The sequence below is a fragment of the Prunus avium genome, chromosome 3, assembly GCF_965620075.1.
Source record: "Prunus avium chromosome 3, drPruAviu1.hap1.1, whole genome shotgun sequence".
NCBI lineage: Eukaryota > Viridiplantae > Streptophyta > Magnoliopsida > Rosales > Rosaceae > Prunus > Prunus avium.
This window is the reverse complement of record NC_142286.1, coordinates 8,407,726-8,421,054: the sequence shown is the minus strand read 5'-3', so window position 1 is coordinate 8,421,054 and position 13,329 is coordinate 8,407,726. Positions and strand designations below refer to the sequence as shown.

Sequence of the window (13,329 nt, the reverse complement as noted above, 5' to 3'; positions counted from 1 at the left end):
CTTTAACAAAAGGTGGAGTTTTATATATTAAAAGTGAGCTGGAAATCATGGGCTAAAGGAAGAAGAATGTGCAATCTGCAAAGCTGATGACAATTCCTTCATTCTACAATATAGAACGTGGGGGATTTGATTCATCTATCATTCTACACATTGAGAGCAGATTTTGGAGAGCTGGGAGCTAGGAGAAAGCCAAGGTGCAGCCAAGCAAAGTGGAGAAAAAAGCTTCCACCATTGATGACCTTGAAGCTTTCATCATTTTCTCAAAATCTGTAAACTCTTTCTAATTTTATTTTGAGTTTGTATTTGGAATAAGTATGAACAACTAAACTCCATAGCTAGGGCTTAGGTTGAGAGAATCAATGCGTCTTGAGCCACGACCCATGGTCTTGATTGCGAACATTTTCATCAACACGTTTAGAGTTCATCACTTGAGTATCCATGAACATTGGTAGAATTGTTTAGGGTGGATTCCGAAACCCTAGTGTTTGTTACATTTTGATTCCACTCTTTGATAATTCATCTCTGCCACTCTCATTTAATTTCAAAGTCCATTTACTTTCATGCAATAGAAATAGGTCACTTCAACCAAACCAAACCCCCCCCCCCCCCAAATGTGTGCGTGAGTTGCGTGTTCGACACGTTATGTGTCTTTGTTACTGAATTTTATTTGTTTCTGTAATTGTTTTGGACTTTTGGTCCACGCTGTGTTCTTCCATTTTCTGTGCTGAATCCAACCGTATAAAGAACGTGAATTTTGGACGTACGGTTGGAAAGTTGTAGGTCAAAAACTGGACAGAGGTCGAAACTGAAAAACAGAGAAAACGACTCTGTGCAAAAACGACCGGTCGCTTTTACCTAACGACCGGTCGCTCATCACGCCAAATTTGAGTTTCGACTCTGTGTAAAAACGACCGGTCGCTTTTACCTTATGACCGGTCGCAATACACTGTTCAAGCACTATTTTAGCACTGTTCACAGGTGATAAAGTGGTGATAAAATGGTGATAGAAAATGCTGTTTGTGTTTTTCTTTAGTTTTCTTGTGTTGTTTCACTTCTTTTACATTTCTTTACTCATTTTTAGTTTCCAATTTGCATTTGTGCATTTGTGGTGTGTTAAATTAGTATTCTTTACGTACTCAAACTAGAACTTATAGGAAGCCGACAAGTTCTTCGTGGGATCGACCCCGTACTTACATAATCTATACTTCATTAGATTCGTGCACTTGCGGGTATTTTTAATTGGTTGTTTGCACATTAATTTGTGTCCTTTTAGGAATGCAACAGTGGTAAAGCGAGGCATATGTTTTTTATGCTTCCAAGGTTGTAATGGGCAATGATTAATTTGTTTATTTCAACGGTCATATTGGAATTAAAAGTGGTTTGTCGTTTCCTCTGAATTGTCAATATGTTATATATTGTATTGCATTGGATGCACATTTAATCCAACAATTCAAATTAGTTTTTCTTAGTTGCAAAGTGGTAGAGCTAGGCATATGTTTTTTATGCTTCCAGTGTTATAATAGGCAACAACTTTATTCTTTTATACCAAATGGTCATATGGGGACAAAGCAGGGTGTGACGTAACCACCCAATTTTCCTTATGTTATGTTCTAGTTATTGACTGGTTATTGATTATGAGCTTGACTAACAACAAATAATGGTGCACGATTTTGTAAAGGGTAAATGGTTGAAAACCCCCCTGGACTATTTGGCTTGTCGAAATGTCGACCATGAATTTTTTTTTCAGCCAATTTAGCCTTCGTATTAAATTTAATCGCCAATTTCACCCCCGCCATTAGGTTTTCCCCAATTCCATCCAAATGCCCGTCAAAAAAATCACGTGAGAGGGTAATATCGTCCTTTCGCTGCTCAGCCATCAGCCCCTTTGACTGCTTCCTTCGTATGGTCAATTCCCAAAATCAGAGTTAGGGTTTTCGAAAAAGGCTGAGTGAAAGAGAGAAAGCGACTGATTCGAAAAAGGGTGAGAGAGAAAGACAGAGTACGGCGACTGAGATATTCGAATTGGGAGAAAGAGTACGAGTTCGACAAGGGTGATTTGGTAAACAAACACAATGAAAATCAGAGATGGTGGGGAAGCTCCCAAATACAATAAGCAGCTTTTTATTTGTTTGATGCAATTGTTTGGGTTTTATTCTTGGTTGTTGTCAGATTTCATTGGTGGACTTCATGAAAAAGCATAAGAAAATTCGAAGAAAGTGGTCCCTATGGATGTTGTTTGTTGACTGAACTTAGGTTGGGTTGTGAATGTGGTCCCTATGCATGTTGTTTGTTTATTGTTTGTCGGGTTGTGTATAAGTTTTGTCTGAGTTTGTATTGTATGGTATTGTATATGGTAATTAATAAACATATAATGTACTGTATAGGGTAGATAGTAAATGTATATTGTACTGTATAGGGTGCATAGTAAATGAATGAGAAAATTAATTGTTTTGCAGCTAATCCTGACATGTTCACACTTGAAGTACACCACGGTGGGTATTTTGCTGATGGTTTATATATGGGAGGTATTGTACAATGGATTGATGGGCAAGATGCAGATGAAGTTTCAATGCTTGAGTTATTTGAAATGGTTAAACACCTTGGGTATGATGAGTAGAACATTCAATACTATTACAAGCACAGGACAAATGGTTGGGTAGAAATTAGGACAGATAAGGAATATTTTGGAGCATTGAAGTTGATGAAACTGAGGCAGCTGTTTGTGTTATACATAACTGAAAATCTAGCACCTAGGCCTCTAAATGTTGAGTCCACAGTATTCTCTGCAAATGCTGAACATCACGAAGACACTGCTCCTGGGTATGATGCTGATGAAGAAAATGTGCAATATGAGTTCGCGGATGTTGAGATAGAGGAAGAATTTGGTGAGGCAGAGGAAGTTGAGGTAGAAAGTGATGAACCTGAAGGTGGGGAGGATGACGAAGAAGATGGTGATTTTATAGACAGTGAGTTTGAGCAAAGTGATGAAGAGGACAACATGAATTTTCATAGGTATGTTGTAAGTGAAGAGCAAGATTATGGAAATCAAGAACCAGGTGAGGGTGACACTGATGGTTATAATACATCAAACTTAGAGAGTTTGCATGAAGATAATGAAGGTGAAGATGTCAAGAAAAAAGGTTTGAGGCAGCCAAAATTCAAACAGTATAATAAACATCATGACCTTTTAGATCCAAAATTCCACTTGGGTTTGGAGTTCCCAAATATGCAGGAATGTAGAGAGGCCATAAAGTACTATGCATGCAAGTGTGCTAGAAGAATAAGATATGTGAAGAATGAGCCTAATATAGTGAGGCTGGTATGTGATGGTAATAATGAGGGTGAAAAGGCAAAGAGGCATGGTAAGGGTGAAAAGGCAAAGAGGCAGAGTCATAAGGGTGAAGAGGGTGAAGAGGGTGAAGATGAATCTGCAGATAAACTTGAAGATTGTCCTTGGTTATTGTATGCTGCACAAGTTGGGAAAGGACCCACTGTTAGAGTGAAGACATTCCATCCAATTCATACATGCGGCATATCTCAAAGAACTAGGTTTGCCACTTCACATTGGTTGGCTAAAAGGTTTGATGAGGATCTGAGAACCAATCCAAACATGTCAGTTGCTGACTTCATGGCATTGGTGAGGAAACATTATAGTATAGATGTTATTAGGGATCAATACTACAAGGCAAAGGGTTTAGCAAAGGAGAGGATTCAAGGAAGCATTGAAGAACAATATGCAAAGCTGTGGGATTATTGTGAGGAGCTTAAGAGGTAAAACCCAGGAAGTACAGTTTTAGTGAAGACATCATTGCGGGGAGATGGTCCAGTGTTTGAGAGGCTTTATATATGTTTTGCTCAACTGAGGAAGGGGTTTGTTGAAGGATGTAGAACCATGGTTGGTTTTGATGGGGCTTTCATCAAAGGGCAACATCCAGGACAACTTTTAAGTGCTGTTGGGATTGATGCCAATAATGGCATGTTCCCAATAGCTTTTGCTGTTGTGGAGATAGAAAACAGAGACACATGGACATGGTTTTTAGATATATTCTTCAATGATGTTGGGGTCAGAGGCACTGGAAATGGGTGGGTTTTTATCACTGACAAACAAAAAGGATTGGGGCAGGCAATTGAGGCTTTAAAGCCGGATGCTGAACATAGGCCTTGTGTAAGGCATCTGCACAATAATTTCAAAGTTGCTGGGCATGGTAGTTTGTCACTTAAACAGAGGCTATGGGCTGCTGCTAGAAGTACAACACTTCCTTGGTGGGAAGCTGAGATGGACAATATTATGGAAATATTTGCCCCAGCTCATGCATGGCTTCAGGTTAGGCCTGCAATTCAATGGAGCAGGTCTCACTTTACTACTGGGAGCAAGTGTGATATACTGCTGAACAATTTATGTGAATGCTTCAATTCAGCCATTTTGGAGGCAAGAGATAAACCAATCATCACGATGGTGGAAAGGATAAGAACCTATTTGATGTTGAGAGTTGCACGACAAAAGGAAGTGAAATGGCCTCAAAGAGTTGGGCCAAGGATCTTTCAGATTATTGAAAAAAATTTGAAAGAGAGTGCTTCATGCATTGCACAGAATGCAGGTGGGAACAAGTTTCAAGTCACCCATATTGGTGGGCAATATGCAGTTGATCTAAATACTCACTCTTGCTCTTGTCGAAAATGGGATCTCTGTGGTATCCCATGTTGCCATGCCATGGCTGCAGTATCAAGGCAACAGAGAAGCCCAATGAGTTATGTCAATGAGGTGTATAAGAGAGAAGCTTATGATAGGGCTTATAGCAATTACATTTCACCAATGCCAAGCCAAACCTTATGGAGGAAATTAGGTCATGCGCTAATCAAACCCCCACTGTATCACAAACAGAGTTGTAGGCCAAAGAAGGCAAGGACTAGACCCGTTGATGAGATCCCAAAGGGTGCCACCAAGCTTAGGAGATATGGAATTGTAATCCATTGCTCAGTCTGTGGAGGAGAGGGCCATAATGCTACTAATTGTGGAAGGGCAGATGGCAGAAGAGGCAGCGGGAGAGGGACAGGGACAGGAAGAAGAAAATGCGTGGGAAGAGGAACTGGAGCCACTGCTACATTACAGGTAAAGGATGTCAAATTATGATTGAATGTTTTAATTGGACTCATTTGAGTTGTAATTGTGATTATTTTCATTTGTAGGAAATTAGAGGAGGGTCAACAAGGACCGCAGCCACTGCAAGCCAAACAGCTCCAACCAATGTTGCTAGCCAAGCAAGTGGAACCAATCTTGCTTCACAACCAGGTCCAAGCTCACAACCAGTTCCAACCTCACAACCTGAGTCTGCTGTTACCACTCAAAACAGTTCAAGGCCAACAGGGAAAAGGTTCAAATCCCCTGCAAAAAGGGCAAGGCCACGGAGGTAAAAGAGATGATGGCTTTCATGGGTATTTTGAACGGATGCCTTGGTAGTTTGGCTTCAACAGATGGGCTAGTAGATGTTGGAATGTGTATTTTGAACATAAGTGTCTTTTGGATGATGTTTAAGCAATGTTGGAATGTATATTTCATAGTAGAATGTGTATGAACTGATGGCTATTTTTGAAGTTGGAATCTGTATTTTGAACTTATGGCTATTTTGGATGGGATGTATTTCAACAGTTGGAATGTATATTTTGAACAGATGGCTCTTTTAGATGAAGTTTTTGATGTATTGCAGATGATGGAATGTATATTTTTCAACATATGGCTGTTTTAGATGAAGTTTTGGAGTATATTTTTCAACTATATATGGTATTTCATGGATTTCAAATGTTAGATTTTGAAGTGTTTCACAGATTAAGCTCTGCTTTGATTAGTGTAGGCTTTATGCCTTGCTTTTGTTGTACTGCTCTGTTTGCAGTTTCTGGGTCTTTTGCCTTGTGTGCCAAATCTTACCCAAAAAACAAACAACCCTTGCATTCAACCAAATTCATTCAGCAACCTACATTGAACCTCCAAATCTGCCACAGCCAAAATAATGCACACGCCACTACATTCAACCAAATGAAAAGCTAACTAATACAGTCAACAACAACAAAATTACAACCAAACAACTCAGCAGCCAAAGTCGAAATTTTTTCTCTCTATCTCTTAGCTCTTGCACAATCTTCTTCTCTTTAGCTCTTTTCTCTTCCAATGACTTGATTCGTCTCAACAATCGAGATATGACATGTTTGGCCTGCTCAGACATTATCGGGTCCTTCCAAGCCTTCCAACCACAGCCACCACCATACTTCTCTCTACAACACACATATAACCTCCTCCCTACATTTTCATCAGACCAACAAACAATTGTTTCAGCCTCAAATCCACACCGGCAGACACGCACCATATCATCCTCCGTAATAAAAGTGGTCGAACTTGATTCGGTAGAAGCTGCACGTCTATTCCTATGCATCGTATCTTCGACTGCAATTTCTTCTCTTGTTCTTGAAAAGTGAGGCTGAAACGAAGGCTAGAAGTGGTGGTTTCGAAAAGGGGTGGTTTCGAAAAGGCTAGTTCCGTTTCTGTCGAATCTCCATGGCTGAAACCAATAGCCAAAAGGGTTTGATTTTTGTCGAATCCCCTTGGTTGCAACGAAGGGTCAAAAGGGGCTGAGGGCTGAGCAGCGAAAGAACGATATTACCCTCTCACGTGCCTCTCACGTGGTTTTTTTGACGGGCATTTGGATGGAATTGGGGAAAACCTAACGGCGGGGGTGAAATAGGCGATTAAATTTAATACAAAGGCTAAATTGGCTGGAAAAAAAAAATTCAGGGTGGACATTTCGACAAGCCAAATAGTCCAAGGGGGTTTTCAACCATTTACCCTTTTGTAAACATTGATAACTAAAGGATACATGACATTTGCACTATGTTTGAACAGAATTACTAGAAAGCAGCGTTTGAAATTAAAAAAACAAACTCCATTACAAAATCTTCACTACCAAATATTACACATATTATGCAAGGTGCAACTAATTAAAGTACTCCAAGAGCTCATAAACTCAATGTAATTTAACACGAACATGCCATAATCGTCTTTAAAGCAAAAAAAGAACCCAATCAATTGAAAGAATAAATTCGAGCATAATTGACAGTTTAAAGTAATAAAATCAGTTTGGTAAGTTGTGCTCACTCATTAGACTGTTGTGGAACATCCACACGTCCTATTGGCCACGGACACCACCAGTTTTTGTTGCAATCGTTTGCATAAACGCTGAATTCATAAAACTCTATAGCGTTTAAAACATTTGGAAATGAAGTTGAAAGCGGGGCAAGTTCTTCCTTTAAGATCTCATCTGGAATAAGTGAAACCATTGAATCATACACTTTGATTTCACATTTAACGATATCAATCATTAGAGCCACCTAATGCTTATACTTCGTCAACATACAAGGGGCATAAACCTTATACACACTCTGCCAACTCATCACAGACGCCAGAATCTCGTCATTCATAACTTTGAGTAAACTGTTTCTAATTTTCCACCCGACCATCTCTTTTTTTCTTTTATTATCCACAAAGCAAGTATGGATGTGATTTTGACTTTGGTGTCCTTTCATCCCAATTTACTGAGTTTTTTAAGTTCTTAATCTTGGATTTAATAGATACAAGGATGCATCTATACTTAACAAAAAAACTTATAATTCAATGAACTCTATAGAAACTTGGATCAAAATATGCTTGACATCACACAGTGTTTTCCTAAACATTAAAATAAAATAAAAAATTGAAATATGTTCTGTCAATCTGTGTGCTTCCAGACAGCGCCTTAACTTTGACCCTTATCACACCACCCTATGTAGGATTTGACATGGAGACAATTTAATGTCCATTTACCCAAGTCATAATTCAGGATCCAAAGCTTTTTCAGAACAAGTAGTCTAGATTGCTCATAGACTACGATGATGTTAAAATCCTTGGTAGTGGAGCCTTTGGTGTTGTTGTCTCCTACAAGAGTAAGATAGATGAGACAACTTATGCAGTGAAGAAAATTGCAATTGGAGATGAACAGGGATTTCAAGTTTGATCGGGTTAGAAGGGAGGTGTTGATCATGTCGCAACTGTAGCATCAACATATTGTATGGTACCATACGGTATGGCTTGAGCCATTTTTGGTTGGTCTAAACAATGTTGTGGATAGTGATGATGGAGGGAGTTCTTCAATCAGCTATGTTGATCTCTCTCATCTATACATTCAAATGGAGTTGTGTGACAAAACTTTAAAGGATATACTAGAGAATGACAAGATTATGACAGAGGATATGTGTTGGAGCATTTTTGCAAACATTATGGCTGGTCTTACATATATGCATGCCCAAGGAATTATGCATGGAGATCTCCTCCTGCTAATATTTTTAGGTGTGGTGATGTGTGAAAGATAGAAGACTTCAGACTAGCCCAAAATGTGAATGATGAAAATGATGATAAAGTGATTCAAAGCATAGACAGGAAAGGTACATATAAAGTACCAGATGAAAGGGTGGATTGTGTTGTAGATATTTACAGTGCAGGTATTCTGCTGTTCATGATGATGTTGAAAACGAAACCCATCACCGACGTGGAAATGATAGCAGCAATTGCAGCGTTGAAGAATCATAGGGAGCTACCGGAGGAGTGGAATCATTATCCACAGTGGCAGTTGAGACTAGGATGTTCGAACCATTATCAATGCCACCTTACACTAGCCTCTCCAACATCTCTTCTGCGTGTGCCTCCACACCATACCATATATTGTCTCTATGTTTTCATTTTTACTATAATTGATAGCTTTGATGAAACTCTATGTGCAGAGTCAGCAGAGCACTGCCTATGATGATCGCAACCCTATAAGAAGTTCTGACCTCTCTTCCATCATAAACACCAAACTCAGTCCCCAACTCCTTAATATTCATGTTTTGATAATGATGATTTTTTTTGTTCAAATTTGTTTATGTTTGTTAACTGTGCTTTGGTAGCCTTGTGTAAGTCCTTGTTGGGTCAAGTCCAGTTATAAATAAACCCTTATGAAGCTGCAAACTTCAGTGAAAAAAAAAGTATGGATATTATTCTGTGAAATACAAAACAAAATTTATAAACATCTCCACAAAGCAAGTATGGATATAATGTGTCATTATTAAATGCACTCAGTCAACGCCTATGACATACCATGAGAAATACATATGTGGTTGTCCAATTCGATACTTCTACAACCTCAAATTCTTGTTGTCGCTTTCGGATGAGATACAACCCCAAATCAATGTGTTGCACATGCTTTTGTTGGCAATGTCAAAAACTTTGTACATTAAAAGAAATACATAATCAATTAAACTTACATCTCCTTGCAGCCAACCGTCGTCTTTAAAGAGGCGACTGAAAAATTCAATCACAACTTCCACATAGTCAAATTCCATCACTAAACTACGAATGTAAAAAAGTTTTTCATGAGAACATTTCAAAAATATATACACTTATGCCATCTTTCTAAAAAATATATACACTTATGTCATTTGAACTCTGGAACAGACATCGTAGTTCTCCATCGCAAAATATGCGGGACAACAGTTGGATCAACAACCTTCTAGTAATTCAGGTCCACCAACCTAGGAATTAATTTGTATGCCCAAATCTACACAATTCACAGGATATATGTCATTATTTAAGTTTTAAAGTTCACAAAGCATAACTAACATGAACATTATTACCACATACCTGGAAAGCATAAGTCAAACCTTTAAAACTCCAGCCAAGCCTTTGCCCTTCAACATGCTTACCCTTATTGCCCTTCTGATTTCTCTGGCTTGTTCCCGTTAATTTACATGAGGCCTTAATTTTCCCCTTCCCTATTTGATCTTCCTTTTCACAGCTCTTGGGAAACTTTGTTGGTGCGGACAATAGACTGTCTTAGGTTTTGTCAAAGGACACTGAACCTCGCGGATACATGTTGAACGCATCCAAATCCTCTACAAGGGTCAAGTAATTGCCATTAATGTTCAAATGCTTATCCCTTCCCAAAACCACAAGCTCAGCAAAGCAAACAAGAGCTAGCTTATAGATGTCATTGCCCTTTGTGCACTTCACAAATGCGTGTTCCAAATCAGAACATGTAATTCCTTCATCTCGAAAATATATTTCCTTAAATCTATTTCCTTAAGTCTGATTTTATCATTGTATGATGGGATATCAGGCTTTGTAAACTTGCGTTAAAACGCCTTATTTTAGGTATTCCTTTATTAAGGGTCTCAAAACACTGTATTCTCTCCACTGGAAATTTCAAGCACTTCCCCACAACGGAGCCCTATGATCAAACAAAAATTCTGACGAGAGAACTAAGAAATGTCACACCCTATTAAGAACCTCAGTCCATCCAAGTCTTTCACACCTCACTCGGCAACTTGACACAAGACAATCCCATGCACAATTTGCCTGCTAAACTGAATCTTATCAATATTTGCAAGATGACCAAAGCATGATTTGTTGAATTGTTCTAATTGTTCTTTCGTCAACTTAGCTCAAATTTTAGCTAGGCATGAATTCGTGTGTGATTAGTTATTCACCTGTAAGACATATGTCTTTGATTTTGGTCATACTAAATGTATGTTGGATCTCATTTCTTGAAAGGATTCTTACACAAATACAAGATGAAACAACGTGAGCACATATAGATATATTTTTTCAGAAATGGATATTTTCAATAAAGGTTTGATTTATGATAGTGCATGAAGGTTTTCCTTCAATTAACAGGATAAATGTATCTAAATTTTCAGAACACATGTCAAACAATACAATATACTTGATAAACTTGAATGAGCTTTATATTCCCAAGACTATATTGAAACAAACCAAAAATTTATGGTCCACTAATAATGTAGCAATTAGCTAGTAGAAAACGTATACAACAATTACCTTAAGACTTCATATAATGCACATAATACCATGAAAATCATATTAGTATGGGCTAAGGTAAGTGCATAAAACATATATATAAAAAATCTCCAATGCACAATGTCTGAATACCATGCTAATTTGAGATTGTTGTTAACAAAATTTGATTTGTACTTACTACCAGGTACCTTATGTAACCAGATTTTAACCAAAAGAAAAAAGAAAAACATGATTAATCAAGTGTAATGGATTCTCAATCAGACAATGGAATAGATAAATTTATTATCGTTGTTTCTTTTCTTATGAAGCCAGTTTCTGATGTTGATTTATCCCCATATTTTTTTATTATCAAATGTCTACCCTCTACTACATGATCAGGCCCGTGGTTTGGGATTCGATTCCTCAGGGTACTTATCTAGCTATTTTCTTGAGTTGCTTGTCTACCAGTGATTGCCTCAGTTACATTACAAAGCGACTGCATTACACTACACAACTAATTAACCATCCACATTACAAAATTGACGAAATAGATTCTCATAGGGATTACTGATAAATCTCATCGGCTTTAACATCATCAAAGATTATCTTGTTCCTTTCACTATTGATAATTTGTTACTCTGTAAATGAATGTTACTGATAATTTATTGACATGATGTTCATTGGATTATTTTACATATACCCAAGCAAAAACTAACCACAAAAATAAGGGAAAACCGTAACTTTAACCCTAAACTAAAATTCTACTAAATTACTTACAGATTACCAAATGTTGGTTCCACTTGAAACTTAATTAGGGTTGTCTCAGCTCTCCTTCGTTGGAATATTCACACATATCACATCCGAAATGGAAGAATCTCGGCTTTGCTCCAAGGAATACGGCTTCGCCCCTTCCACGGCTTCACCCTTTCCATTCAAACTAACTAATTTTTCAGGTAAAGTACGGAGTTGCCTTGAACCGTCGTTAAGCCGGATTCCAAACTAGTTTAGCTATTTTTCTTAGTGCTTTGGATTTTTGTGTTCAAACTTCAACCTCGTGGGTGTTGAACGTGTTCAACCTTTGTTGGGTATTAATTTCAGATTTGGGTTTCACCTACCTGATTGTAAAGTAAGGGGGAAATTTGATCTCAACCGTCCATATGGATCTAACAGCTGAATTTTGGGTCCTCAATTATTGCACTCAAATAAGGTTCCTCAAGAGAGAAAATTTTGGGTCTCTAAAGTAAATTGTGAGAAGGCCCATTTGGAGCCCTTGTTGTGGATGGCCTTAGGACTTTTTTATTTTTCATTTTCTAGTACAAGTGATTGGGGAGGGGGGTTTACACAAATATTCATTAGGTGTCTAGGGGTTTCGAACCTCTGCCCACATTGATAGAGGTAGAAGCGCTTAACCAACTGCACCTTAGAACTTTTTTTAATACAAACAATAGTCTACATTACAAGGGAGAGGGGGGTTTCTCACACACACATTACCAAGGTGCTATGCAGGTTTGAACCTAAGACTTTTCTATATGTACACATTGGCAGACCCAAGAACCCTCTCGTTTTGGCCAGGATTTTTTTTAAAAAAAAAATAGGTGTTGTGTTGACAAAACAGCAACAGCCTTCATTTAGCCTTTTTGTCGAGCACATGGAGTGCACCACCCAGCCTGAGGAAAGGTGCAATGTGTGGCATCTATAATGGTTTTTATGGTGAGAGAATGTGCAACTACACCTCCTTACGCCTTAATAGGTATGCCACTGTATGTACATCCCAATTAATTTAACATATGACCCTACATTCTTTATGAAGAACAAAAGAATTTTTTTTTTTTATTTTATAAAAGATCGATAGTAACAAATTATTTTTATTAAGAGGGTTAACGGACTAAAATTACGTGGCAGCTAATGTGTTTATGTCATGTTAGTTAAAATTGATTGGTGTAGTTATATTTACAGTTATCTTTTATTCATTTATGCTTTTTTGTTAAGTTCTTATTACCTTTCAACTTCTCATCCCTCTTAATTACCGTCTCTTTCTCCCCTTTATTCTCCTCCTTTAACTGATTCAACCACGGACCAGAAACGGATTTTTTTTTTTTTCACATTCAAATCCCATTTGTCATTCAAACGATGGTGTTTAACTTAGTAATTAGCTACCAACTGTTTATTGACCACACAAAAAAAAGCTACCAACCGTTAGTATTGCGGTTGTAACGAATTACTGAACCTTATACGTGAAAAGAAACATCCTTCAAAATGTATGACATGTTACGTTGTCAAACCTTGAATTCAAACTATTGACTAGATGGATGATATTCTCGGCATTTATTTATTTAATTATCAAACATAGACGTACTCATACTAATCGAGCACATCGCATGCATCCAGGCTCTAATGGCAAACAAAAACCGAGCAGCATCACCATCTTTTGCTTCTTCTTCTTCTTCCTCACGTTCGTGTCTATGCTCTCCTTCCAC

At 37.9% G+C, this 13,329-nt stretch overlaps 1 protein-coding gene across 1 annotated transcript; it reads left to right on the top strand.

Annotated features, from left to right (window-relative positions):
* The first annotated feature begins 3,927 nt into the window (after nt 1-3,927).
* On the top strand, nt 3,928-5,412 carry LOC148295553 (uncharacterized). The gene is made up of 2 exons (XM_088250515.1): nt 3,928-5,110; nt 5,188-5,412. Exons 1-2 carry the CDS (start codon nt 3,977-3,979, stop codon nt 5,410-5,412), a joined length of 1,359 nt encoding a protein of 452 aa, XP_088106641.1. The 5' UTR covers nt 3,928-3,976.
* Nucleotides 5,413-13,329: the final 7,917 nt, after the last annotated feature.

Coding starts and splice junctions, on each gene's coding strand:
- LOC148295553 (XM_088250515.1), top strand. CDS start 3,977: ATGTTCCCAATAGCTTTTGCTGTTGTGGAGATAGAAAACAGAGACACA. Junction 5,111..5,187: donor GAGCCACTGCTACATTACAG/GTAAAGGATGTC, acceptor TTTCATTTGTAG/GAAATTAGAGGAGGGTCAAC.